The sequence below is a fragment of the Balearica regulorum genome, chromosome 1 (genome assembly GCF_011004875.1).
Source record: "Balearica regulorum gibbericeps isolate bBalReg1 chromosome 1, bBalReg1.pri, whole genome shotgun sequence".
NCBI classification, from domain to species: domain Eukaryota; kingdom Metazoa; phylum Chordata; class Aves; order Gruiformes; family Gruidae; genus Balearica; species Balearica regulorum.
In genome coordinates, this window is record NC_046184.1 from 15,244,004 (window position 1) to 15,269,731 (window position 25,728).

General features: G+C 40.2%; 1 protein-coding gene across 9 annotated transcripts; it reads left to right on the plus strand.

The window, feature by feature from the left end:
• The first annotated feature begins 892 nt into the window (after positions 1 to 892).
• On the plus strand, positions 893 to 25,445 carry PUS7 (pseudouridine synthase 7). 9 transcript variants are annotated; one of them, XM_075740417.1, is made up of 18 exons: positions 893 to 1,018; positions 2,276 to 2,533; positions 4,041 to 4,119; positions 5,112 to 5,505; positions 7,389 to 7,485; positions 7,595 to 7,696; positions 8,598 to 8,742; positions 13,097 to 13,208; positions 14,511 to 14,588; positions 16,302 to 16,430; positions 16,664 to 16,789; positions 17,087 to 17,148; positions 17,553 to 17,713; positions 18,600 to 18,726; positions 19,467 to 19,568; positions 22,684 to 22,813; positions 23,887 to 23,978; positions 24,696 to 25,445. In XM_075740417.1, the coding sequence occupies exons 4-18, from the start codon at positions 5,141 to 5,143 to the stop codon at positions 24,830 to 24,832; spliced, it is 1,965 nt and encodes a 654-aa protein (XP_075596532.1). In that variant the 5' UTR covers positions 893 to 1,018; positions 2,276 to 2,533; positions 4,041 to 4,119; positions 5,112 to 5,140; the 3' UTR covers positions 24,833 to 25,445. The 9 variants fall into 9 exon arrangements, with proteins under 9 accessions (XP_075596532.1, XP_075597017.1, XP_075596765.1 ...); XM_075740902.1 differs by having other exon boundaries at positions 7,389 to 7,473; XM_075740650.1 differs by lacking the exon at positions 2,276 to 2,533 and having other exon boundaries at positions 896 to 1,018; positions 5,027 to 5,505.
• The last annotated feature ends 283 nt before the right edge of the window (positions 25,446 to 25,728 follow it).

The window sequence follows — 25,728 nt, forward strand, 5'->3', positions numbered from 1 at the left end:
GGCTGGCTAGGATTAAGGTATGATACAAAAGGTCTTAAAAGTGAAGACAAATCATACATGTTGAAGTTAATAAAAAGACATTCTTTGGACCACTGGTGAAAATAGAAAGGAGGGTAGAAGATGACATTCTGACAATGTACTCATAGTACAGATCCAGCCTGGTTTTATTGCGTTTTAAAATGGTAGCATGATTTCCATAGATACAGTGTAGGTTTTGAAATGGTATTCGAACATGCCAGTGTCCGGGGACTAATGTTTCGTTAGCGCAATCTGTTTGCAGTGTTAGGGGAGCTCAGGAAGGCCACTGTCTCATATGCATCACTCCCTGCTTTGGCTATAGTCTGTGTTCTGCGAATTAAACTTTTTCTGTAGAGCTGCTGTTCTTTTGTAAATTCTCGTCTGCTTCCCCTAGATGCTTCAAACTGGTTTTTACCGTCTAAAGAAGCTTCAGTAGGACGGAGGTGACGAAGCGTGTGCAAGAGCAGTCCCCGGTGGGTACCACTGCCTCCCCTCCCGCCCCACCTTGTCCTCACTGGAAGCACCCGGGGCCGCCGCTCCCCACCACCCACGCGTGCGGCTGGCCCGGCCTGGACACTTTAATTAAACACCATTAGGCTGTCGCAAGGCGCCCTGCTAATGGCACCTCCCTCCTTCCGCTTAGGACCCAGCCGGGCGCCCCCACGGGCTCCAGCCGGCGGCCAGCGCCCGGGGTGGTTTGACGCTTTCCCTCCGGGAGGCGCGGCCGAGCGCCGTACCGCAAAGCGGCGGCTCCGCGGGGGTCTGCCGGGGCGCGGACGCGCTGCCGGCGGTAAATGGCTGCTACGGGCTGGAGCGCTACCCGCCGACCAGGCCGGGCCGGGCCGGGCCGCTGCGGCGACGGGGCTGGCCGGGGGCGGGCGCAGGCAGGAGGCCGCCTCCGCACACGCGGAGCTGGGGCGGGCCCGCGCCGCTCGCTCCTGCCGCCGCCTCCTTCCCCGCGGCGCTGGCGCCTGGCCCGTCCTCCCGTGCCGGCGTGCGGGTAAGTGGCACCCCCTCCCCGGCTCCTGCCTGGCGGCGGGCGGAGGCGCGCCCTCCCCCGGCAGCCGCGGCCGCCCAGGGCTCCTCGGCGGGCGGGCGGGCGGGCGGGAGCCGCGGCCTCCGCGGTGGGGCCGGCTCCCAGCTCCCGCACCCAGCCCGGGCACGGTGCCGGTGGCGGCGGGCGCGGCGGTGGTGTGGGGGGGGCTCGGCCTCGGGGCAACTTTCCTCCCCGCTTGCGCCGGGCTTTCCCCGGCCCGCTCCGGGGCTCCTGCGGCGGGCGGCAGCCGCGTGGTGCCCGGACCTCAGCGGCAGCCCTTTTCTCCTGTCTCCTCCCCGTCCTCCCGCCTGCCCCAGCCCCTTCGCTTGTTCTCGCCCTGCCCCGGCAGCCTCGGGGCTGGCAGCGGCAGAGCCGGGCCGCGGGACCTGCCGCCGCTCTTCCGGCCCGGCCCGCCCGGAGCGCTGCCTGCTGCGGCTGCCCGACCCCTTCCCCCTGCACGAAACCCCCGCGGAGGTGCGGAGCCGCTGCTGGCTGCCCGGCCCGCATGGCTGCGGGACGCTGCGTGCACCCGGGCGGGTTCCCCGGCCCCCCGCCTGCAGGGCTTGCTTTCGGGCGCTGCTGTATCATCGTGCCCTCTTAATCCGATCTGCCTCGTCTCATGACAAACTAGCTTCGTACCCAGCGCTGGCGTCTCGTCTGCCTACTCTTTTATTTACTAAGTGGGAAGTACCCCATAGCCCCCACCAGCCTGTGTGTCTGACAGGTACCACACCGCAAGTAATCGCTCAGCATTTCTTGTCGGCGAGAATCAAGCCCTTTATTTGTAGTAGTAAATTCAGTCTCTGCTAAAACATGGTCTTTGTTGAAATTGCTGCAGAGCTGCTGTTTATGCAGATTCTGGCTTTTATGGAAACACCTGTTTGCTAGGAAAAGGACTGATACAGTTGAGCAGCTGTCAAAAAATAATAGGCTCCTCTCACTACCAATCTGTACAGTGAGACAGTGTGCGCCCTGCTCGCTTCAACTTGCTCCTTCATGTGATTATCCTGCAGAAATTTTCCCACATGACAGCCGCCATTTGGCATGGGACAGTACTTTGTTGTATGCGAGTCATTGCTCTGCTGTGAGAATAGGCCGTATCCGACAACTTTGGAGTGTTTGTTCCCAATGTTAAGTTCTTCTAACAGTTTGTGTCGTTCAGTAACTAGTTATTACAATTTTATTGTAGAAACACGAGATTTGTCTTATGTCTTTTGGCAGGTGTCTTGGAGGATTTCACTGTGCCAAGTGGTGTTTTGTTCGCCATGTAAAGACATTCACAAGCTGTCTAGAAGCCTTTTCTACGTTAGTGCTTTATAACCCGGGCTCCATAAAGTTGGGAACATAGAAGAATCTGGAAATGCTGGTGAATTGCTTCTTTTGGGTTTGTGTTGGTTTTTTTTTTTATTTTTAAAGAAGGATTTTATGTGCTTTCATTTTATTCGCAGACAAACTGAAATTGCTGCTTTCTCCTTGAAGGTACATCCATTTGTTAATTGTTCTGCTTTCTTCTGGGTGTGTTTTGTCACTCCTCTCTTCAGGCATCACATACACTTTTTTTATAAGTCTCTCCTTATTTCCCTTTTGTTCATTCTTTTTTCTAGCGTCCATTTTCAGTTCTTCATTTGAGCAAAACATTTCAGGTGTTTCTAAAACAGTTGTTCCTGCCACTTTACCCTAAGTTTATGACCTCTACAGCGGAAGGTCCAGGCAATGAAGTCAGCAGTGGCTCACAGCTAACTGGTAACAGTTAACAACCCAGCACGCGGTGATTATCGAGTTAGTAATGAGTCTTCCTTTAAAAACATACCCTTTAAAATGAAATAGAATATGCTATCTAGTGACTAGAGAAATAATACAGGATGATGTGTATAATTCTGAAATACTGCTCTGTGCATAGATTAATTTCTTGGTAACAGTTGAATACTATTAATTTAGAAACTTGCCTGTTGTGGGCAAAAATGGCTTAACTTGGGGAATTTAATTTAATTCATTGCCAGTTAACATAAACATTTAATTACTGATTTGGCTAGTGAGGTACAAAGAAGACAACCAGTTAAACAAATACTGGGGGCAAAACTCCTTTTTTCCCCCTTCCCTTCACTCCTGACACCTCCCCTACCCTGCTTTCCTCCTCTCCTCTCCCCTGGTTGTCCCCATGGGTTACACTCTGTCCCTTGGGCAAGGCAGCACTGGTGCAGGAGGCTGGGGTTGGTGCATGGAGGTTTTCTTTATGCTGCTCCTTCTTTCTCATGTCTTCTGCTCCCATGTGGGCCTCTCCACAGGCCGCAGGCTCCTCAAGGATGTCCCTGCTCATTATGAGCACCTCCACAGGTTGCAGACCACCCAGGCACGTCCCTGCTCTGGTGTGGAGAGCCTCCTTCCAAGAGTGCATCTCCAGCCACATCCCCAACAGCGTCCCCTTCCCATGTCTTTTAACACGCTGTGATGCGCCACCTCCGGTGCTTCCCATTGCACCTTCTGCCACCGGCAGCTCCTCCCTTTTTTAAATCAGCTGGAGCAGAGGCACTGTGTGCTCATCTGATGAGTTGGAGTTTTGGCAGGCGGTGGTTTTGGTCCATTACGGACCCAGCTGGAACTGGCCGTGACCAGCACAAGGCAGTTGATGGCCTCTTCCCATGCAACCTACCAAAACCTGCGGTGTATTCCTGACACATTGGTGTGCCACTTGGGTGGTGCTGGGAGAAAGGAACTCTGGTGTCCTTTCATAAACATAAAAATAAAACCAAGCTTCTGTGCTGTACCTTGCTAAATAGCAATATTGTGTTATGTCACCAGGTTGGTAACACTTTTACAATTCTATTTATTATTGTCTGCTGAGTAGTTGTGTCTGCTCCTATAGAATTACTGATATCTGGGTTCAGAGGTGGCTGCTTTCCATAATGATCACATTCATGCATGTTTTCATAGTTGGGCTTTTTTGCCTAAAACTTTCTCAAAGACTTAGCTTTTATTTGTTTTTCAGATCTGAAGGTAATAGTTCTGCTGACGCAAAGGTGGCAGCTCAAGTTGCCAGGGAAGAGTCAGAGCTCCACTCCACCAGCGTGAGTAGTCATGTTCTCAGAGATCATTTCACTTCCTTGGTTTTTTGTTTGTCCCACTCATTCAATGATCTTGTTATCTCATCCCTCTTATCTTTGCATCTGAATTGGTGCCACCTTGACTTCCATCTGGGATTGTGTGTGTTAGAAGAGATGAGATTTCAAGTTTGGGGGAATTGAGCTGTCATCTCTCAATCCTTGCAAGATTGAATATTGGTAGCCTTATTGCAGCCTGCCAGTACCTAAAGGGGCCTACAGGAAAGCTGTAGAGGGACTGTTTACAAGGGCATGGAGTGACAGGACAAGGGGTAATGGCCTTGAGCTGAAGGAGGGTAGATTTAGATTAGAAGTTAGGAAGAAGTTTTTTACTGTGAGGGTGGTGAGGCACTGGAACAGGTTGCCCAGAGAAGCTGTGGATGCCCCCTCCCTGGGAGTGTTCAAGGCCAGGTTGGATGGGGCTTTGGGCAACCTGGGCTAGTGGGGGGTGTCCCTGCCCATGGCAGGGGGGTTGGAATTAGATGGTCTTTAAAGTCTCTTCGAACCTAAACCATTCTATGATGATTCTAGAACAAGGAATGATCGAGTATAGTCATGATTAACAGAAAGCTTGGGAACAAAAAGTTTCTTAGGCACTAAATTGCTATCAACAGCAGAACCCACATGCACAGAGCTTACTGCAGCTGTGGTAAAAGTTGGCAAGAGTGACGATGGTGGTAAATGTTCGGTGGAGTATTAAATCCTGCTGTTCTATACCCTAACGTGTGTGCTGCCTTGGGTGGGTATTAAGTCCCCTTGACATCTCCCTTCTCTCTTCCTAAGTACATGCTGTTTCTAGCTGTAGAAAATCTTTAACTGATGTTTAACATAAAAATGCAGAAAGTTATGTGATTTTTTTCCTGAACTGTTGCAGGGGGCAGAGTCCTTGGAGTGAAGAGACTATGTATTGATATTGCTCTTAAGCAGACAGAAAATAAGCCATTCTTCTTGCTCCTCAGGGCTTTCTGTCCTACACTGTGCCTTAAACATGGAAACTGTAGAAATGAATAGTGTATCCTTGAAACGTCCTCGCTCTGAGGATGATGTGGCTAATGCAGACGAAATTAAAAGACAGAAGATCTCAGAGAAGTCTAAGACAGGAAACGACTCCGGGCAGAGCGTTGAGACTGTAACAGAACAACCTGACAAATGTCTGCTTGAGGACACGAAAAATGAAATAATCCCCAATGAGGAAAGTGAGGAGCAGGAAGATGAGGAACTAGAGGACAGTGATGAAGATGGAGATCCAGAGAGCTTTGCAGACATGATGAAGCATGGACTGACAGAAAGTGATGTTGGCATAACTAAATTTGTTAGCTCTCATAAAGGGTTTTCTGGAATCTTGAAAGAGAGGTAACTCTTTGTCTTGTTATGTATGTTAATTCCTTGTGTTAAGCAGCTGTTGTTCTCCATTTTCCTTTCTGACTCGCAGGATGCAACTGGATTATGTGCAGCCACGTGGGAGGTTCATCACTGTCTTTTCCTAGTGCTGAGACTGAAAGAAGGGTTTAATTTGGGACTTTTCTAGATTTTTTTTGTCTCTTTTGTTTCCCTTCTTTCCTGTCAAATGGAGCTCTGAAGAAAGAAGCTGTGTATGGATAGAAATACACGATTACACTGACCTTTGCCATTTGACTTGCTCTCTGGCAGCAGCATACAGCATAAAACCGTGTGCAGTACACTCACCTTTTCTACCGCTCTTCAGTGCTGATACAAGATGCACTGGAGAACAGCATTAAAACGACCCTGCTTTGGTTCTTCTTTGCTTTTCCCTGACTTTTTTGTGCTAATGTCTTTAAACATGTGTTTTGTCAGATGGTCCATTGGGCTTTAAATTATAGTCTGATCAGTTGCAATGTCATTTACAAAACATAAAAGGGAATTTCACTCAGGGTGTGAAATTTTACATTATATCCTTCAGAAGATGTTTGGGGTTTAGTAGCTTTTTTTTAATGAAACATCTAGGTTTTTTTAAATTAAATAACATCTTTGAATAAAACAATGCAAATACAAAACCTCACTGATGTGAGAATCGTTGTTGCCCTGACTTAGCAAAGCAGTTAAGGATGCTTTATTTACACACCAAGAATTCCCTGTTTTTAAATACTGGCTTCATATATAGATCATTTTACATAGTAAAGTGATATGTACATATTATGTATGTATTTAAGCTTTATGTGCAGCATTAAGCAGCTAGCATAATGCTTCACTGGGGAAGACAGTGTGTGCTGAGCCTCCTTCTGGGAAATCTGGCAGTTTTGAACCAAGGTGGCCAAAGGAAGTCAGGTGGTAGAAATGTTTGTGGGTTCATGGTTTTTCTTTGATCCTAGTTTATAACACCTATCGTTAATTTAGTCCTGGTGGTTTTATGGTACCAGTCACTAGCATGTTTAGACAGCTCCAGATAATAAGAGTGAGTGCACAGCCCTCCTCAGGAAGGAATTCTACCCATACGATGTATGACAAACGGGGGCTTGGGGGAGATACAGGAGAAACATTCCCATGCTGAAGTTTTATTCATCTTTCAACATTCATTGACCAAGCCTAAGAATTTTTTTTTCTTTTTTTTTTTTCCCTTTACGAGCAAGTGCTACTTAAATCATTTAGCAATTGCAACATAGACTGTCTGTATTCTGTTGAAGTCAGGATGTTTTTATTATTGGAGATAGTGACTTGATGGAGAACATCACAGTCAAATTCTTTGTTGCTGTCATAGAGTATGCAGAGTAACTTTATTTGAAAGTTGTTCTCTACAATCGAGTATATGTAATGGAGCTGAATTTGTCCTGCTTTCCTTGAAGAGTGGGCAACGTGCACTTTATTCTGCAGGTTATTATTTGAAGTGACAGAGTTAATGCATTTGTGCTCGCAGTGTAGCAACGCAGTAGAGTCTTAATTGTCAGTAATGGCTGGGACTGAGGATATGCATTACTGATATCTGCAAGCTAGTGAGAAAATGATTCCGACTAACGACAGCAGGTGTTTGGTTATCTGCAAAGAAGTCTGCTGTGTTTAGATATGCCAGACTTTCTCCTGTGTTCTCCTGGTGTCCTTCTGGGGGGTGGGAATAGGTACAGCTTTCTCATGGTTGAAGTTTCTTTTATGTGAATTATGTGAATTCAGAATTCTTGAGTGAATTCTGCTAACAAACAGCTTCTTGGGAAAGGACTTTATGTGATGTGAATTTTTTTTTTTTTATTATTATTGCAAATTTAATGCATGTTTCTTCCTATCAGATATTCGGACTTTGTTGTCCATGAAATAGGCAAAGATGGACGTGTGAGCCATTTAGATGACTTTTCTGTTCCAGTGGATGATGAGGTAAATTTTGAGGTAAAGACTGGGTAATGGCTATGCTCCTTGAGCAAAAACATTCAAAGGCTGAAAGTTGTTCCGTGAGGGTTATTTGGTGTTTGTTTTCTCCCCACCAAATATGTATTAGGACCCATCAGAAGAAACATTTACAGTTTTGTCAGATGAAGACAAGAAGCGTTTAGAGGAGCTCCAGCTTCTTAAGAATAAGGAAACTAGTGTTGCCATAGAGGTAAAATTAATAAATTATCTGAAGCTGGGACTGGGGGGGGACAATGAGAGAGTGAGTGGAAGGTACACGCTTTCTAGTGTATATGAGGGATAAGAGCAGTCTGAACATGATGCAACAGGTAATGCTGAAATGTTTCCAGTTTAGGGTTTAATTCTGTAAAGCCTTACAGATATACTCAAATTCATGCACATGAGTTGTCGTTTTGATTTCAGTGGGACTGTACACATGAACTCAAATACATATCTTAATTTTTGTGGTGTTAAAATTTTCTTGCAGTATTTTGGTTTTCCATCTAGTAGTATTTTATAGAATAATTATGTAAGAAGGATTAAATAAAACATCTATCCTGATGAAAGACTGTTTTCAAGGTCAGTGTTTAGTGATTTAATAGAAAAGAAGATCAGTATGCTCCTCTGTAACAAGAAAAATAAGAAGTTACAAAATGAAATTAAAACTGTATTTTTAAGCATCCAAATATTCCATGTACTTGAAGAATAACTGTTGAGCTACAGAGATGAGTAGGATTAAATCTGGTAATTTCAAATAAGCATTCACACATTAAATAATCTTATCTAGCTTTTTTTTTTTTTCCTTTAATGCATATAGAAAAACTTAGTTTTGCCAGAGTTTTCATTAGAAGAGGGAATTTTATTAAGCACAGAAGAGGGGAATAAATCTTGAGAATTTTCTTTTGTGAATGTTGAGACTGGGGTTTGTAGCAGCTATTTATTATTTTTCAAACTAATTTTAATAAGTAGGACAGACTTTTAAAATTATACCTGTTCAGTACTTTAGTGTGATTTGGTAGGTTTTCTTTAAGCATGCAGAATTTAACTCTGAGAGAATCCCTCCCCTTTTGTGTTGCTTTACTTGGTTTCTGCATGCATGTGTATTAACACAGGTAATTGAAGACACCAAAGAAAAAAGAACAGTTATCCATCAGGCTGTGAAATCCTTGTTTCCTGGACTGGAGACTAAAACAGAAGATCGAGATGGAAAAAAATACATTATTGCTTATCATGCTGCTGGGAAAAAAGCACTGGCAAGTGAGTTTCAGTATCACAGCAGTTGGGTAAAGTAAATGTGAAAATTATCCCCAAAATAAAACTGGTTAGTAAGTACTTGAAGTAGAGCGTACCTCCTAATGTAGTCTGGCTTTGCTTTTTCCCTTTGCAACTGATGCTGTGCATCTAAAATGACTAGGAACACAAGGAGTGTCTCAGATTTAAATTTCTACTTGTTTTTCTTTCCAAAGCATTCATCAAATACAACCGTGTTGGAAGCGAGAGGATCTTTTGCTATGTCAGTGGGGATAGGCAGAATAGGGGCTTTATTTTCAGTATTGTTTGAACTTAGCTGTCATAAACTTACTGGCTGTGTAAGTGTGCATTGTGAAAGTAAGAAAGTAGCTGAAACACGTATGTTACACAGACAGTCAGGGTAATCTTGACTGTCTTGAAAATCCATGACAAAATTCTCAATGACTTGAATAGAGACAAGTACCTATTTGTTTTCTCAGAGTTACCGTTTTATGTAAACATGATATATTTACCATGATCTGTGAGGCTACTTCTGCTTCCATATTTGGAAGCAAAATACTACTTCTACGTTGTCTTCTATATTTGCAGAAAATTGTCTTTATTCATTATAAATCACAGTTACTATTTTGGAATAATCAAAATAATGAAGGATTTTCAGAATGAAGTGTTACCCACCTTAATCTTGCCAAATACTGTTTTGGTTACTGGGGATAAATTCATGTGTTCTACAACTTTTAATGTTATTACAAATTTGTTGCTCCTGTAAGTTGAGAGGATGCAGAATGTTGCACATTTAACAAAAGGTATTAAGGTTTGATTTGAACTGATTGCATTCCTATGTCGTTTCAACCTACTACAAGTGACAGTATGTAAACCTAGCGCTTTCATGTTAAAGATGAAGGAGATGGACATAAGATAATTTAAAATTGGAAATAACACCATCTCCACATTCAATTTAGTTAATATTTTTTAAGGCTTATTCTAAGCAAATAGGGGAATCTTGTATTTTTATTGGTACAATTACAATATGTTTATGTATCTTGTTTAACCATGTTTAGAAAATTTGTATGTTTGCATGCTTTATGCATGGAGTGTGCATACTTACCAGCACAGAATTCTCCTCAGTCAGTTTTGTTCTCTGTTGGTTTGTAATGGTTTTACCTCCACCTTTTCTTTCCGCTGCTTTTGTTCTTCAACCATTGTTACAGTCAAGTGGTCGGTACTAAGCTGCCCAGTCTGATTTAAGAGATACTATATAAAAGAATTGAAGTATTTGAAATATGCTGAAAAGAATTTAGTGATGTGTCTCTAGGATTAAAACATTATCTGGAGCACCATCTTGTGATGCAGAGAAGCATCATCTATTTAAACTTGACTTCCGAAGTCGTGATACTACAAAGACCTGTACATGTTGGTGGAGATGTGTGCAGTTTCAGTGAGTGTGTGTAAATGTTTAGGAATGTAGGTTTTAAGAGTGCAAGTTCTTTTTAGTCAGAATTATATTTCTTTCATGTTTGTTGTAGCCACTAACATGTCTTAGTCTTGAGTTGGTTCCCCAGGCAAGAAACATTTCAGAAGTGTAGAATATTCAAGTATTAGCTGAGATATCTGATTACTTTTGTTGATAATGTAAAAGGTTACCAAACATACTTCCCTAAAATTTAAAATTAGAAGCTGCTTTGTGTCTATAGTAAGTTTAATCCCCACATACTTAAAATAGTGCCTTACTAAATTGTCCGTAAGCTGCTGTTTCATCATTGTCCACAAATGAAGTTTGTTGCATCTCCGATTGAAGCTTTCCATATGTTCACTGTTTGCCTCTGCACGATTCCATTGCATAACTGTCTAAATTGCTGTCATCCACCACCTAACTGTTGGATGCTCCCAAAAGCATAAACAATCCCATAACCATAAACCTGCATGTTCACCTCTAAAACCCCTTTGACAGTCTAAAAATTAAATGCTGCTCTTTTGTGCTCTTTATGCTATGCACTGGGACAGAGGTCAGAACTGCAACAGGTAAGAGATGTTGACATTTCATGTTAACAAAATGAAATGACAACCATTACGACCTCCTAAATAGCGAGAAGACTGGCCAAGCTAGTAATTAATTCTTTAAAACACCCTACACATAAGCAATGCTTAAAATTCCCTGAAACAGCCTTGTGCTACCTTTTTCCTAGAGCAGTATATAGGCAGTAGTCATTCAATGCAGAGAAAGTCTGCCAGTAATAAATGACATGAATTATTGGTTTTGACAATACTGTTTGACATCTATGGTAAATTTTCCATTGATTTCATTACGCCAAGCCTTTGCCCTTCAGCCTTGTGTTTCAGACACCACTATCTGAATGTATACAACTTTAAAAGTGTATAACGGACATCCTGATATTTAAAAAGAATTTCCAGCCCTTGAGTTGCAGCAAAAGGTTTGGAAAAAGGGCTTGGAAATACAATTTTATGTCAGAAATGTAACGTGACTCTGACATGTAGCAATAAGGACTGCAGACGGTCTCTCTGGTCCATCTACCCAGTTGAATACTTTGAAGTATTGGGTGAGGAATAGTTAAATACCAGGAGCTGCAGCCTCCCAGTACTCAGCACGGCCGCAGTGATGCCCAAAGCACGAGGAGCCAATTGATATATATAGTGTGTATATTTACACTATATATGGTATCTATGGAGTCCTTTTAGTGTAGCCCAGATTGAGGCTCACTTTTTGAAGGGTGTTGGAATGACTCTGTGCAAGATGGCTTAGTGAAATTGAAAGAATGATTCCAGCTGGAGAAGACTTTCCACGCTCTGTCTTCCTCTCTTCCCTTCTAATTACTGAGTTCTTCATGAAGGACCTTGCTCTTCAAGCTGAATGCAGTGTTTCACTGACTGTGTTTAAGAGCAGTGGTGGCTCAGAAGGGAGACTAGCCAAGAGTATGAGGTCTGTTAACAGCTTTGGTCCAGTTTAGGTCCTAGGAAGCTCCACAGGGAGGGCTTTGCTTAGAAACTGATGGTGCAAGGCAAGTGTTGCAATAGTTTTTAAGTGGTTAAAGCCTACATGTATAGTATTTTATAGTGTAGCATCCAAAATGGTTTTTGCAGAAGTGTGTGTATGGATGGGCAGCTTCTCAAAAAAAAAAAAAAAAAAAGGCAGGAAGAATTCTCTTTTACCAGAAAGTTTCCTGAAAATTAAAAATATTTGCTGTCTGTGTGGGATATCTGGGCTTTATTAAACTAATGTGAACAAAAAGAGCAAATTTCCCAAGATCTTCCTGCATTGGTGTTTATATACTGGAATAGGACTGGCTTTTTCAGTAAGCTTTTGCTGTTATGAAAGACGCTTAAGCCCTTATTGTACAAAACCAGGAATGTCTGCTTGGTGGCTACCAAGAGATAAGGGACTTCTTATTTAACACAAAACAAATCCTTAGTTTTGTTCCTATAAAACAAAGAATTTATAAACAAAGCACCTCAAAATTGGTTGCTAAACCTGTGTACAATCAGTCCCCTTTCCCAGTAATGCCAATAACAGTGGAGGATTGTAAAAGGCAAGTTTTACCTCTGGAGGCTTTTATGTGCAACAAAAGCTTGACAAATACATTGACAGTTTTCTTCCCTCTCCAGAAAATGCCAAATAATTGTACAGAATTGTAAATCAGTTGCTAGTCTGCGGGAGCTGAAGTTATCTCGCCCTCTGGGTTCTCTAAACACAGCACAGTTTCAGGCTTGAATTATTTGTCACTGTCTATTGTGCTAGACTTCTCTCTCCCATAGGACATTAAAAACAATTCACCTTAAAGTAATCTTTTGTGAGTATACTTTTTTAGGCTTTTGTAGAGATACGACTCATGCTTTTGCATGACACACAGAAATATCCTACAGAAATAAAGAATATGCTAGTACTATAAATAATAATTGTAGTCTTCCCACAAACAGGGCTCCAGTGATCCTCATCTGTTAATTATAGGAGGCACTAGATGAAATGTGGAATGGCTTTTATTGCTGAAAGTCAGTGTAATGATAAGGTTTTTGAGAAATTTAATCAGGCAATATGGCAGTTAAATGACTAGGGTATATTTTTAGATAATTTCATGACAAAGGAACTGTCACCATTTCATTCAAGATTTTCTAGGAGACAGAATTGATTAAAGAGAAGTTTACAGCCCAGCGGAAGGGGAGAAGGTCTTTTTCAATGTGCTTTGCACCTTTTGCTGTCAGTAATTCACTTTTTTCTTTTCTTTTTTTTAAAGCAGATGGAAATTAGCAGAAATTCTCTCTTGCATATTTGTTTTAAATGTAGCTGCAATGGCAAAGAATTAAATTAAAAAAATGACACTTCAGAAATGTTAACCTTTTGTTTTTAAAGATCCAAGAAAACACTCTTGGCCAAAATCTAGGGGAAGCTACTGCCACTTCGTACTGTACAAGGAGAACAAGGATACTATGGATGCCATTAATGTCCTGTCTAAATTTTTGAGGTAAGGCTGTTGTTTCTGCCAGCCTGGCTAGCATGCAGTCCTCTCCCATATGTTTCACATTACTGTAAATGATATGCTTCAAGACTTATGTAAGAGCGATACAAGCAATACTATTGCCTAATCTGTAGCCAGTGTTTAAAAAAAAAAAAAAAGATATTTTAGAATATTAAATTTGAAACTTGTAAGTTTTGGAAGGAGGTGAGAATGGAACAAAATGATCCCAAGAAATTTGAAAGACTGTATTCTGCTACTTCAGTGGAAAAATGTCCACAATTGAAGTTGGCTGATCTGAGAAAGGCTTGGCAGCTCAAAGTCTCGATGTGCATAACCTGAATTAAAAGCCTTTTTTCCCCCACTGTGTGAATATATGCAAGTATGTTATGAACCTGTCAGATACTGTTGTGGCAATATGCTGATCAGTTCCTAAGCAGTTACAGTTTATAAACTGTTGTTCCATGTATTAATTTCTCCATGGCAACTGTTCCATTAGTTCCTGTCACCCCATCAAGTGTAGCAACAAAAGGATTTGCCAAAGGCGTGATGTGAACATAGTGAATTGTAGAGGAAGGACTGTTTTAAAATTGAGTCAATTCAGTGATCTACTTGTAGGGAAACTTCCCCGCTTCTCCCCTCCTTTTTCCTTCGCCATTCCTGTACAAAAATAAATGTTTGTAATCTAGACTCTAACCAGTATACTACTAGTATTTGTGTTTGAGAACACAATGGTAGGAGGGTAGTTTGGTGGAAAAATGTGTGTCATGGCATTCCTGCTACCCCCTGGTGCCCATAGCTGGAATAATGGGAAATATTCCCTGTGTAACACAGGCTGTAAAGTACAAAGTGGAACAGAAAGGAAATTTTGCTCTCAAGGAAAGAAATGGATCAAATTTTAAATTAACATCTCATATTCTGACATGATGTGCATACATGGTATTCAAACAGGCATGTTATTTGAAGTTCAAGGAAGTGGACGTGAATTTTTTTTTAGTGAAATTAGTGGTGGCTGCACATTTATGCATTGAGTGGATGTGTGTAAAGAAGTACTTCAAAGCTCATATTCTGAAAGCACAGTTGTGGTAAATCTGTCTACATATAATTAAAACAGAAATTTCCCTGTGTTTTATGTACTTATAGATGAATTAGAAAATGTCACGTGTTAAATTGTAGCCTAGTTCTGGGGCATGGATGTGTATTTTCTATTTTTAATATAGAAGATTAATCATTCTAGGTCATTATGCTGAAAACTATGTTCAATCTGTGGCTGTTTTAATATGCATAATATCTGTTACTGTTGCTTTTAAGAGTGAAGCCAAACATATTTTCGTACATGGGAACTAAAGATAAAAGGGCTATAACAGTTCAAGAGATCGCTGTTCTCAGGTAAGTGAAAGTACACTGGAGTATTTGTGCTCCTACCATGATAGCTTGAGTATCTCGATAAATACTTTGAAGACTCAGTATGCACATGACAAATGACAGATTCAGGTCCTGATCTTGTAAAACATGTATAAATGAAGATGCTATAATCCTTTTTTATTCCATGGCGATTGCTAGTATTTTCAGTCAGTGATGCTCTGAGTAATAGGCTGGGTACATGTATTTGGCTGAGGCAGTGGGCCAAATTGCCTGCGTGCTCTTAACTGTGTGGCTCCCATGCAGAACAACTGAATGTGTTCTCTCCACAGCAGAACAACAGAATGACACGGTGAAAATTATCTCCCATTGCATTCCTGAATTTTGTTTCCCCCTTCTTCCAGCTGGAATCCTATTTTCTTTCTCACTGAACTCTCTGAACAGCTCCAGAGAAAGCTAACCACTGCCTTTGCTCATCTGCGAGTAGCCAGAAGGGGCAAAACATGATGAGGAATTTTTCCTGCCTTAACCTACTCCCATAACTCACCTACTAAGAGAAAATAAAATTTATTTTGTCATATTCCAAGATAATTGTATGGTTTCTGGGCACCTGAAATTAGTGTTACATCCATAACTGAGAACGATGGATGCCTTGCAGTCATATATTACAATATCTGTTTAGCTAGCTGGAATATTCTACCTGGACTACTATTTACAACTCTTTGAAAACCATGCTCTTCAAGTGAGGAATTCCAAGTTTTGAGAGCCAGAAATTTGATCAAATCCTTGTTAAAAGGAGAGCGTTCACTACTTAGTTGTTCATACTTTTGCTCCCAGTGGTTTGCATGTGCATACGTTTGCACATATAAAAGGAATTATTAATTTGTGAACCATGAGGAGCCCTACATTCTTGTTGCGGCAAGGCAAGTTTGCAAAGTGATGACAATTAACCAAACTTGTGGTGCAGCCATCTCAGGCGCTGTTCCATTTACGTTTACCGTGATCACATTTAATCTTGTGTCAGCGTGTGGTTATCATCGACTGGGGGGAGCGTAGCGATTTGTGGCGTCCGTGCAGTAGTGCCACAGTACCTGACTCTCCTGCACAGCCTTGGAGAAGGGTGGTGTCAGAGAGGAGACCTTACTGTTTATTAGCCTGTTCCAAGCTGAGTACGCTGGCCAGGCTAGTTGGTAAACTTGTGTATCCTGCTATAAATTTTAGTGGAAACGTGAAAGAGCGGCTCCATGATGCAAAGAACAAGGTATGCTTCCAAAAGTACTAGCAACAAAAATGACAGATATCAGTGACAGATCGGATTTCATACTCCCTCATCTACATTAAGCCTACACAGTGGCTAATTACTTAACTCTGTGTTTATGACTGTGCTAACTGGAGTGTATTCATGGTGTAGTTACTCAAATAAAGTAGAGTTCAGCTTGTGGGTACGGTATACATCAATATTGCAACATACTTTTTGTTAATTATGGTAACATAGATGTGAAAAGACAATACTAACAAGTCTTTGTCATGGTATACATTTTCTCTTGTATAAGTAGCCTTAAGAATTACCTGTTCTTTTCTTCTAGATATTTCATTAAAATACTTTGAAATGGCAACAACAGGAAATCGGGGAAACTGGACTCACTGCTTTTTGTTTTGAAATGCTGGTATTTCTGTATTTATTTAATTATCTCTTTTTCTAAGCATATGTTGGTCACTGTTTTCTGGGTTTTTTTTTAGAATCACTGCACAAAGACTTGCTCATTTGAATAAATGTTTGATGAACTTCAAATTAGGAAATTTCAGTTACAAGAACCATCCACTGAAATTAGGAGAGCTGCAAGGGAACCATTTCACTGTTGTTCTCAGGTAATATGTTAGTATGTATTTAGGCAGTTCTGTTAGAATTTCTTTTTCTTTAAGTAGTTAAGGGATATCAGTGCATCTTTTGTTACAAAAAAGAAAAGTCCTTCTATTGGCAGGAATCTGTTGAATTTGATAAATGCTATATAATGTTGATGTTAAGCTTTAATATTATGGGGATCACAAAATAGTGTAAGCCCTTAATAATCTGTCTGTAACTTTTTTTTTTTAAATGCTAGAAACATAACAGGAACTGATGACCAGATAGAGCAAGCAATGCACTCTCTCAGGGAAATTGGGTTCATTAATTACTATGGAATGCAAAGATTTGGAACCACAGCTGTTCCTACGTATCAAATTGGCAGGTATGTGTTGTTTTCATTTCCTCCCCTCCTCTTTTTAAAAAAAAAAAAAATATCACTGTGTAACTTCTAATGTATTTTCAGGAATGTTTTTCTAGCATATTGCATATGCCAGTTTTAATTTTACATTCAAGAAAGAGCTTGTTTCTGAACTTGCTTCAGCAGGTATCTTGCATAATACCACTACTTTTAATATTGAATAAATCTAAACACTAATACTTTTTTTTTTATATACATTGGCTAAATCTCCTCTAAATATATTTAGTCAGTTTTTAATAAACTTTACTGTTTGAATCTTAGAGCTATTCTACAGAACAATTGGAATGAAGTAATGGATTTGATATTAAAACCACGACCAGGAGGTAAGGACTGAAAAATGGTACATTAAATGTTTCTGCCTCTCCTCTTCCAAAAATTGTATGTTCAGGAAAAACACTTTCAGATCCTTTTAATTTGAAAGGACGTTTTTGAGCCCAGCTTTGCACGTGCTGAACTTTGGCCAGTTTAGCAATGGAAAAACAATCTTCAGACTCTCTGCCTTTCTCCTCCTCTTCCCTTGCTGTGCAGTTTCTTGCACTCTTGGGAGTGAAAAGGGACCTGAGTACTTAGACACAGAGTCTGCTCAGCCTTCAAACCTCAACTATTCTGTGATTCTGTTAATCTGTGTAATTACGGTGACTGAAACTTTAATTTTTCAACTGTTTTAACAAAAGGTGAGATGGGTGGTGTGTAGTTAAAGTATTTTTATTTTGCATCCTTGTTCTAGCTGAAAAGGGATACTTAGTAAAATGCAGAGAAGAATGGGCAAAGACTAAAGATCCAGCAGCAGCCCTCAAGAAACTACCCGTAAAAAGGTGCGTGGAAGGACAGCTTCTACGCGGACTCTTAAAGTATGGAATGAAGAACATAATCTCTGCATTTGGCATAGTGAGTGTAAAAGTGCTGTGGGGTATTTACTTGCATAAACGCTCTTTTGATGGTATCATGATGAATTTGAAATAGACTCATAGATGCTTGATGAGTAGAAGGTTAAGTGTAAAATCTTTATATTTATCCTGTCTTTTTGCTTGAAGTACCGCTGCATGGTAACTGATGACATCTGTAATTAATGTATGCATAATGAGCTTTCCAATTTATACAACAATGTCTCTGGTCTGTTGGAATCAATGCAGTTACACTTAGTAACCATGTATAATACAGATCCGAGAATTCTGCGGAAGTTCATTATCAGTTTTTCTGTTGCTTTAAACATATAAATCAAACTGATAGCGTGCTAATGAATCAGCTTGGTGTAGGGGTGATGGATTCACTGTCATTTTCAAGTACTGTAATCAAGAGCAAGTCTTTGGAGAAAATACCTCATCACTAGCAAACTACTGGGCCCATTGTAGGAGCCAAGGAATAATTTCTTGTTTATGAAGAAGATAATTAGAATAACACTGACTGTGCCTTCACATCTGCAAAGTTTAGTTAAGATTGCAGGAGGTTAAGTATGAATTCAATGTTTTATAATAGCCCCATGTGTTTGATGAGCTGTTGAATTAAAAAAAAAAATTTAAAAAGCTTTTTTTTTTTTAATTTAAGCACAAGGTTGTTTTTTTTGTGCAGAATTCAAATGTGTAAAAACATTATTTCTTCATAAACCCTTTTCCCAAATAATGAACAAAAACCAAATCTGTATACAAAGAAATTGTTAGTCTTGTTGCTGGAGAAGGTAACGTTTCAAATATATGCACCTCTGGTTGTGATTGAGAGAAAAAACTAAAAATACATCTTTCTAATGTTTCACTTTTCTTTTTTTCTTTACCTCTAGATACCAAGAAATAATCGCTTAATGTATATTCATAGCTACCAGAGTTATGTGTGGAATAACATGGTGAGCAAGAGAATAGAAGAATACGGCCTTAGAGCCGTACCAGGAGATCTCACGCTTAAAGGAGGTAAAATCGGACAAACAAAAAGCCAGTGATGCTCTGTAGTTCAAATGCCTAGGAAAACAAGGCACATATCTGTTTAGGTGATACTGCATACATGTGTTCTTTTCCCTCTCGACCGTTTTGGTCCAGTGATTTCTGAATCCGTTAACCAGTTTTGGTCAAATTTTGTAAGAAATTGGAAGTTAGGTATTACACTTCATGAGCTGTTGGTTTGCTTGTTTTTCCAAATAGTTGGATAGGGAAGAGAGACCATGAAGGACTGATTGTTCTCAAGAATGAACTCAAACCTGGTTGAGCTATGGAGAACTATGGAAGGATATTATGAATGTTTTAATCACAGAAGGTTTTGTTTGTAGTGGTATTGTGTAAAGCAGAGGCTCAACTCAATTGAAACTTTCTTCACTTGGATTTGCTCTGGCATTTCCCTGGGGCAAGAATATCCACAATATTTCTCCTTCATGTATGCCTGATGCCTCGTTAGAGGACTGTTCATCTAGCAGTCCTTACTTCAGCTTTAAAAGTCACTGAAGACCAGGCTGTGATTCTGCCAGTGACTGTGACAGCCTTGAAGACTGTTATTTCTTTTCTTGGAAATTTTGTCTATTAAGTGAAGATAAAACATAGTAGTTATCTCTCTCAAAGTATGCTTGTTTCAATCAAGTGGTTCATTTTAAATTTAGCAAATGTTAACTGTCACAGGCATCCATACTGGTAACTCTTAATTTTTTCTGTCCTGATTGTAGCCACAGCTGTTCATATCGAAGAAGGAGATGTTGATAACTACACTATCCACGATGTAGTGATGCCATTGCCTGGATTTGATGTTATTTATCCAAAGCATAAAAGTAAGTCTGACTGTTAACTTCAGTACTCACTCTGAAAATGTAAGTCTGCTTTAAGATTGTTCGTAAAAGGAAGATTAGATCTAGGCAACGTTGGTGACCATTAAAACAAGACACTATTTCAGAGCTCAGATACATTACTGTCAGCCTCTTTCATTGTGATAACAATAATCTGAATTGTAATTTGTTTCATTTAACATATATCTGTTTCATATTTCTTTTTAGCAAGTAGCTTTTCCAAAGAAAGAAATTCTTTACTGAAGCAAAAGTATTTATGTCAGCACAAGGGGAAAAAAATGGTGAAATGTTAATTGAAAAGGATATACATTTGATTTTTAAATTGGAAAACAAACCAAACTTCTAGAATTTGTAAGCCAAGCAAACACCTGAAGTTAGGAAAAAGAACCACATCTGTTTAAATATTAACCAATATGAATGTTTAAAAAACAAAACATATCTTTCATCTTCTGTATATAAAGTGTGTTGGATCTAAATTGTTTTTAATGGAGTAGGTTGAGCGATCTATAATTATCTGCATACACCATGATGTTATTACTTAGGGATAGACTTGTAGAATCATTTTGGTTGGAAGGGACCTCAGGAGGCCATCTGGTCCAACCCTTTGGTCAAAGCAAGGTCGGTGCCATATTCAGGCTAGCTTACTCAGGCTTTGTCCTCTCAGGTCTGAAACTTTCGAGAACAAATAGTCTCTAAGTCTTCTCCTCTCTGAGCTAGAAAAGCCCAGTTCTCTCAGACTCTTCTCAGAGGCCATGTGCTACAGTCCTTGGCCATCGAGGTGATCCTCTGTTGGACTCATTCAGGTTTACCAGCATCTGTTTTGTACTGGACACACTGTTCTGAGTGCAGTCTCATGAGTGCCCAGTAAAGGGCAGTAATTGGTTTTCTTGGTGCAGCTACTGGGTAAGCTCCTGTTGCAATTAGCTTTTGTTGCTGCCAGGGCGCTCTGGTAAGTCTCCTTTCCACTGGGAGTCCCAAGTGACTGTCAGCAGAGTCGCTCCCTGGCCTGTACCATTGCAAGGAATTAATCACCATGAGGTACAGGACTTTGTCCTTGCTGAATGTGACGAGGTTCCTCTCAGCCCATTCCTCTAGCCTGCCTAGTTCCCTCTGAGTGGCAGTCCTGCCTGTGGGTGTATCGACTGCCACTCCAGCTTGATTGTGTCCACAGAGTTGGGGTGAATTCCGGCTCCTCCTCCATGTATGCTGATAAAGGTATTCTAAGAAGACACCTCATAGTTCCTTGAGGAACTCAGCTTGTAAGGAGCTTCTAGGTAGAGCTCAAACTGGTAGTGACTATGAGCCAGATGATGAGCCCGACAGTTCTTTACCCATCTAGCAGTCCACCCACTTAATGTTGTAACTTTGGATACAAAGATGCTGCGAGAACATGTCAACAGCTTTGCTAAGAGCAAGGTAGGCAACAGTCACTGCTCTCCCCTTGTCCGTAGATGCAATAATTTCATCATAGAAGGCAGTGAGGTTGGTGGGTTTTTTGGTTTTTCTCTTCTTTTTCTCCCCCTTTTGTAAAACTGTGCTCGTTATTATTCTCATTGTGTGCCCAGAAACATGTTGCAAGAAGATTAGCCCCATTATTTTTCCCAGAGACCAAAGTGAGTCTGACTGGTCTGTAATTCCCTAGATCATCCTTATTTCTGAAGATGTGTGCAACACTTGGTTTTCTGCTGTCGCCTGGGACCTCCCCAGAGCTCCACAATCTTTCAGAGATGATAGAGAAAAGCTTTACCAGGATGTGACCCAGCTCTCTCAGCTTGTATCTTCTTCCAGTACTGGTAGACTCTCTCTTTCCTGAACGTTGCCTCTAGGAACAGAGGCCTGGGAGACCTTGCTGGTCAAGACTGAGGCAAAGGAGGCGCTGAGACCATCAGACTTATGTCTGTTGCTAGACCACCTGCCCTGTTTAGCAGCAGGCCAACGTTTTCCTTGTATTCTTTCATTCCTGTTGTTGCAATTTAACTCTTCTTGTTCTTGATGTCTGGTGCTGATTTCAACTCTGGCTGAGCTTTGGCTTTCCTAACACCACCCCTATGAGCCTGGACTATGTTTATATATTTGTTCTTTGTAGCTGGCCCTAGCTTTTACCTACTGTATGTGTCCTTACATATGAGCTTAGTCATGAGTTCCCTGCTTTGCCAAACCAGTCTCCCAATACGTATGCTGGTTTTCCTCAATATGGGGTTGAACTGCTCTTGTCTTTGGTTGTCCTTAAAAGACCAGTCAGGTCTCCTGAGACTGCCAGTCAGAGCTAAGTCCCAGAGCTAGGATCCCATTTATCACCCATCTCTGAAACACTTGGAAGGTAAAGATCTATTTGTGATGAGGTGTGGCTCTGAACCACACTGAGTAAAAAGTTTGGAAAGAAAAGCTGCAATTTTTTACATTCAATATATTTATTGAATAAATAAATTTACTGCCCATTTACTGCCCCCAGTAAACCTAACTTGTTCCTGTTTAAAATTCCCAACTGCATGAAGTAATGCTGGCAATTGCACTGCAAATCAGAGGCACCAGACAGCATTTTAGCTCAGTATGTTCTTGTGTTTCCATTGCCTTCCCTGTCTTCCCAAGGTGTGCGTGCAACGCCCTTACTTAAGGATATAAGACTGTAATATAATTACTCCTTCTGTTGGCGGTGTACTTAAAGGTCCCTACGGGCTAATTTCTTCAGAGGGCTCTTTTAACTCATTTCACTCTGCTGCTTTTTCAAAGTTAGAGCAATGGGTAGTCTGGCCCATTGTTTTTTTTTTTTTCTCCATCTACTTGAGATATGTCTTGTGAAGTTTAGATAATCTGAAAGAATGCATTAGATGTCAATGAAATGTCAATAAAATATTTTGTAAATTGTTTTCAGCTGACATTTTGATTTGCTGAGATTCTTTCTTGGTTACTGCCTCTACTAATCAGTTATAGAAGCAAACATTGTAGGTAATAAGATTTGCAATAAGTAATTTTAAACTTCTGTGTAACATTTATCCTATATATGCTGAAAACTACTAAATATAAGGGAAGGAATGATCCAGAGAAAAAGGCTGTTTTCAGCCTACGCTCTCTCCTATTTAAATATTTTCCTCTCTTGCAGTTGGTGAGGCCTACAAGGAAATGCTAGTAGCTGACAATCTTGATATCAACAACATGAGGCATAAGATCAGAGATTATTCACTTTCTGGAGCATACAGAAAGATTATCATTCGACCTCAGAATGTCAATTGGTAAGTAGGAGGATAAAGGAAATTACACCTGAATTGACAGCTTAGAGTATTATGTGGGATGACTAAGTACAAGAACCATTAGACCAAGTACAAGACCCACGGGATGTACATGCAGGCTGAAACACAGGTAGGGAGGAATCTCTGTGCGTTTCCCTCATGTTTTTTATGCAGTTAAAGTTCTTCCTTGGTCCTCTGGCTCTGTGATACATGGGTGTCAAGACATCTAGTTGTTACACTCCTTGCAAGGGCTTGCTTTAACACTTCATATATAATTATTTATGTTGAAACCATGATAGATAATATTCAAAACAGGGTTTTTTGGTAGTCTTGCTATGAGAAAGTTGGTCTGCAATTACCTATCTGTCAATCAGAAAGATCTGTATCCCATAAACCTAGTAAATCACTGTTGTTAGAGGTACAACCTAGTTGTCATACGGCAACTGAATAAATACCTTTTAAACAGGTAACTGTAGACATGTGCAGAAAGACTTGATCACTGATGCATAGAGAAAAAGTACAGAGTTTAGGAGGGAGACAAAAAATACAAATGTTTACACTTGATTTTAATTAAAATGTTGATGTTTAAAGCTTACCTACTTCCTAGTTACTTTTTCAGCCTTGTCATTACATATGGCATGATTTCTGTTAAATGAGTGGCAGAAAGAGTAGAATATATAAGACCTTTCAAAGCAGTTTAGATGGCTTTCTTCAAAATGAAGGCTTCCCCCCCCAAGTATTCTTAGAGTTGACACCATTCTTCCCATAATTTCATAAGCTATACTTCTTGTATAGCTGGAAATCCTGACAGCCCATGAGGGAAAACAGAGGAGTTTATAATCTTCATCAAACACAGGCGAGTCTTCCACATAAAGCTTTACCAGTTATTGTACCTAAATGCCTCCTTACGTTATTTTATTACAAAATCAATTCCATTTCAGTTGTAACTGCCAAACTGGAATAATAATAATAATGATAATATAGAAATGTATTATTTATATAAAGTAATAAAATTATAAATTTTATTCCAATTATTTAAAAATAATAATTAAAAAAATCTTACTTATATTATAAAGGGAGGTTGTTGCATATGATGATCCCAGAATCCCATTATTTACTACGGATTTGGATAAGCTGGAAGGAAAACCATTACCAGTTCTTCCTACATGTAAGTTGATTTTTTTTGCTGATGGTTGCAAAACAGAAGTTTGATCTGGCTGTTGCTTTGAACTGCTACATATTGAAAGGTCTTTTAAGGAAGAGCTTTCATTCAACTAGACTGTTAAGCAGTGCTATTAAAGATAGCCAAAGTTAAGTGTCTAAATAAGGACTTTTATTTCTCCAGAGTGTGAGCAATTCTTCTAGCAGTCTCTATCAACTGTTACATTTTCTTATAGACATATGTAAAATCAGGTAAATGCTTAGCAATGTCTATGAAATGCATGAAGGTGGAATTAAGCCACAAATTGTCTATATGCTTGAGCGTATTTATTTGTGCTGAATATAAGAGACTACTCAAATACTTGCATTTTTTTTACATAACTGGTCACAAGGTCTTTTGACACTACTTTCCAGAAAAAATGAAGAGAGGCTAGGAATTTAGTTTTGAAAGAACAAAAGTTTATTTTGCTTTAAAAAGAAGAAAAACCCCAAAACACCACTTCTTGCTGAGAGAAAATGTTAAAAAGAAGTTGTTTTATGAAATTATGCTATGGATTGTAAATTGGAGCGTGGTGGTGGTGGTGGTTTTGTTTTATGGGGGGGCGGGGGGGTTGGTCATGGAAAACTTTAGTCTAGTTTAGATGGCATCAAGAATAAGCATTACTTATGCCGTTAACAACTTTTTTTTTTTTTCCTTTGTGTTTCCTCTTACCCCTTATGACAGATGGTAAATTCAGGGCACTAAAGATGGAGTTCTCCCTTCCCCCATCCACTTATGCTACCATGGCGATCCGAGAAGTTTTGAAAATGGACACAAGCATAAAAAACCAGACACAATTGAATACTACCTGGTTACGCTGAATGAACTGCAAAAAATACTTAGATTTTAACATACATAAGGTGTTTTCCTATTTACATGTTCTGTACAAATCTTTAAAAGATTGGTAGTAAGAGATTTGTATTTTTTTAAGTTTTTATTAGTGCTAGCATTTAACTTCAGTAGTCATTTGCAAGATGGTGGCTGTAATATAGATCTTAGTGACTGGTGCTTTTTAATGAATGATAAGTTGCTTGAGCTGTAATATAGCTGCATCTTTAAGAAGGGGGCTTATAATAGTTTCAGACATGGAACAATGTTTAGCTTGCTTTTTTTTTTTTTTGGCAAGCACTGAATGTTTTGATGAGTTCATCACACTTAAGTCTCTTCCACTAAATTAAATTACAGCTTAGGAAAAGAAATTACAACAAAGTTGAGATAACGGTGAACGTTTATATTGCAGGAGTTTTTGCTGGTAGCAATTGTGCTGATGCAGTAGAGGATTCTGTTAGCAAGGCTTTTTATGTGCTGTAAAGATGTACAGCTGTTTTAATTAGTCGGTCTTTTCATTGAGAAAATACTTGTGCCTATTTTCCAGCTTTACTAATACCTGTACCAAAGAACAGGTACTGAAAATAAATTAACCTAAAAATTTAAGTGTGTATCAGTAACTACTTCCTTTACACACCTCATCTGTCCATTACTGGCAAAAATATTATAAAGCTGTTGTAAAAAGACATTGCATTTTCAGCCAAAAAAAAAAAAAGTTTGTGTTGCTAAAATGCACGTGGATAGAAGACGGTCACCACCGCTGTATGCCGTGGTGGCTGGAAGGCCCTTCGCGCCCGTGAAGTACCTCAGGAGAGGACGTGCCTCGAGCAGCACGAAGCGGTGGAGGCTGCTGAACCAGCGGGGCTGCGCTTTCCACACGGGAACAAAA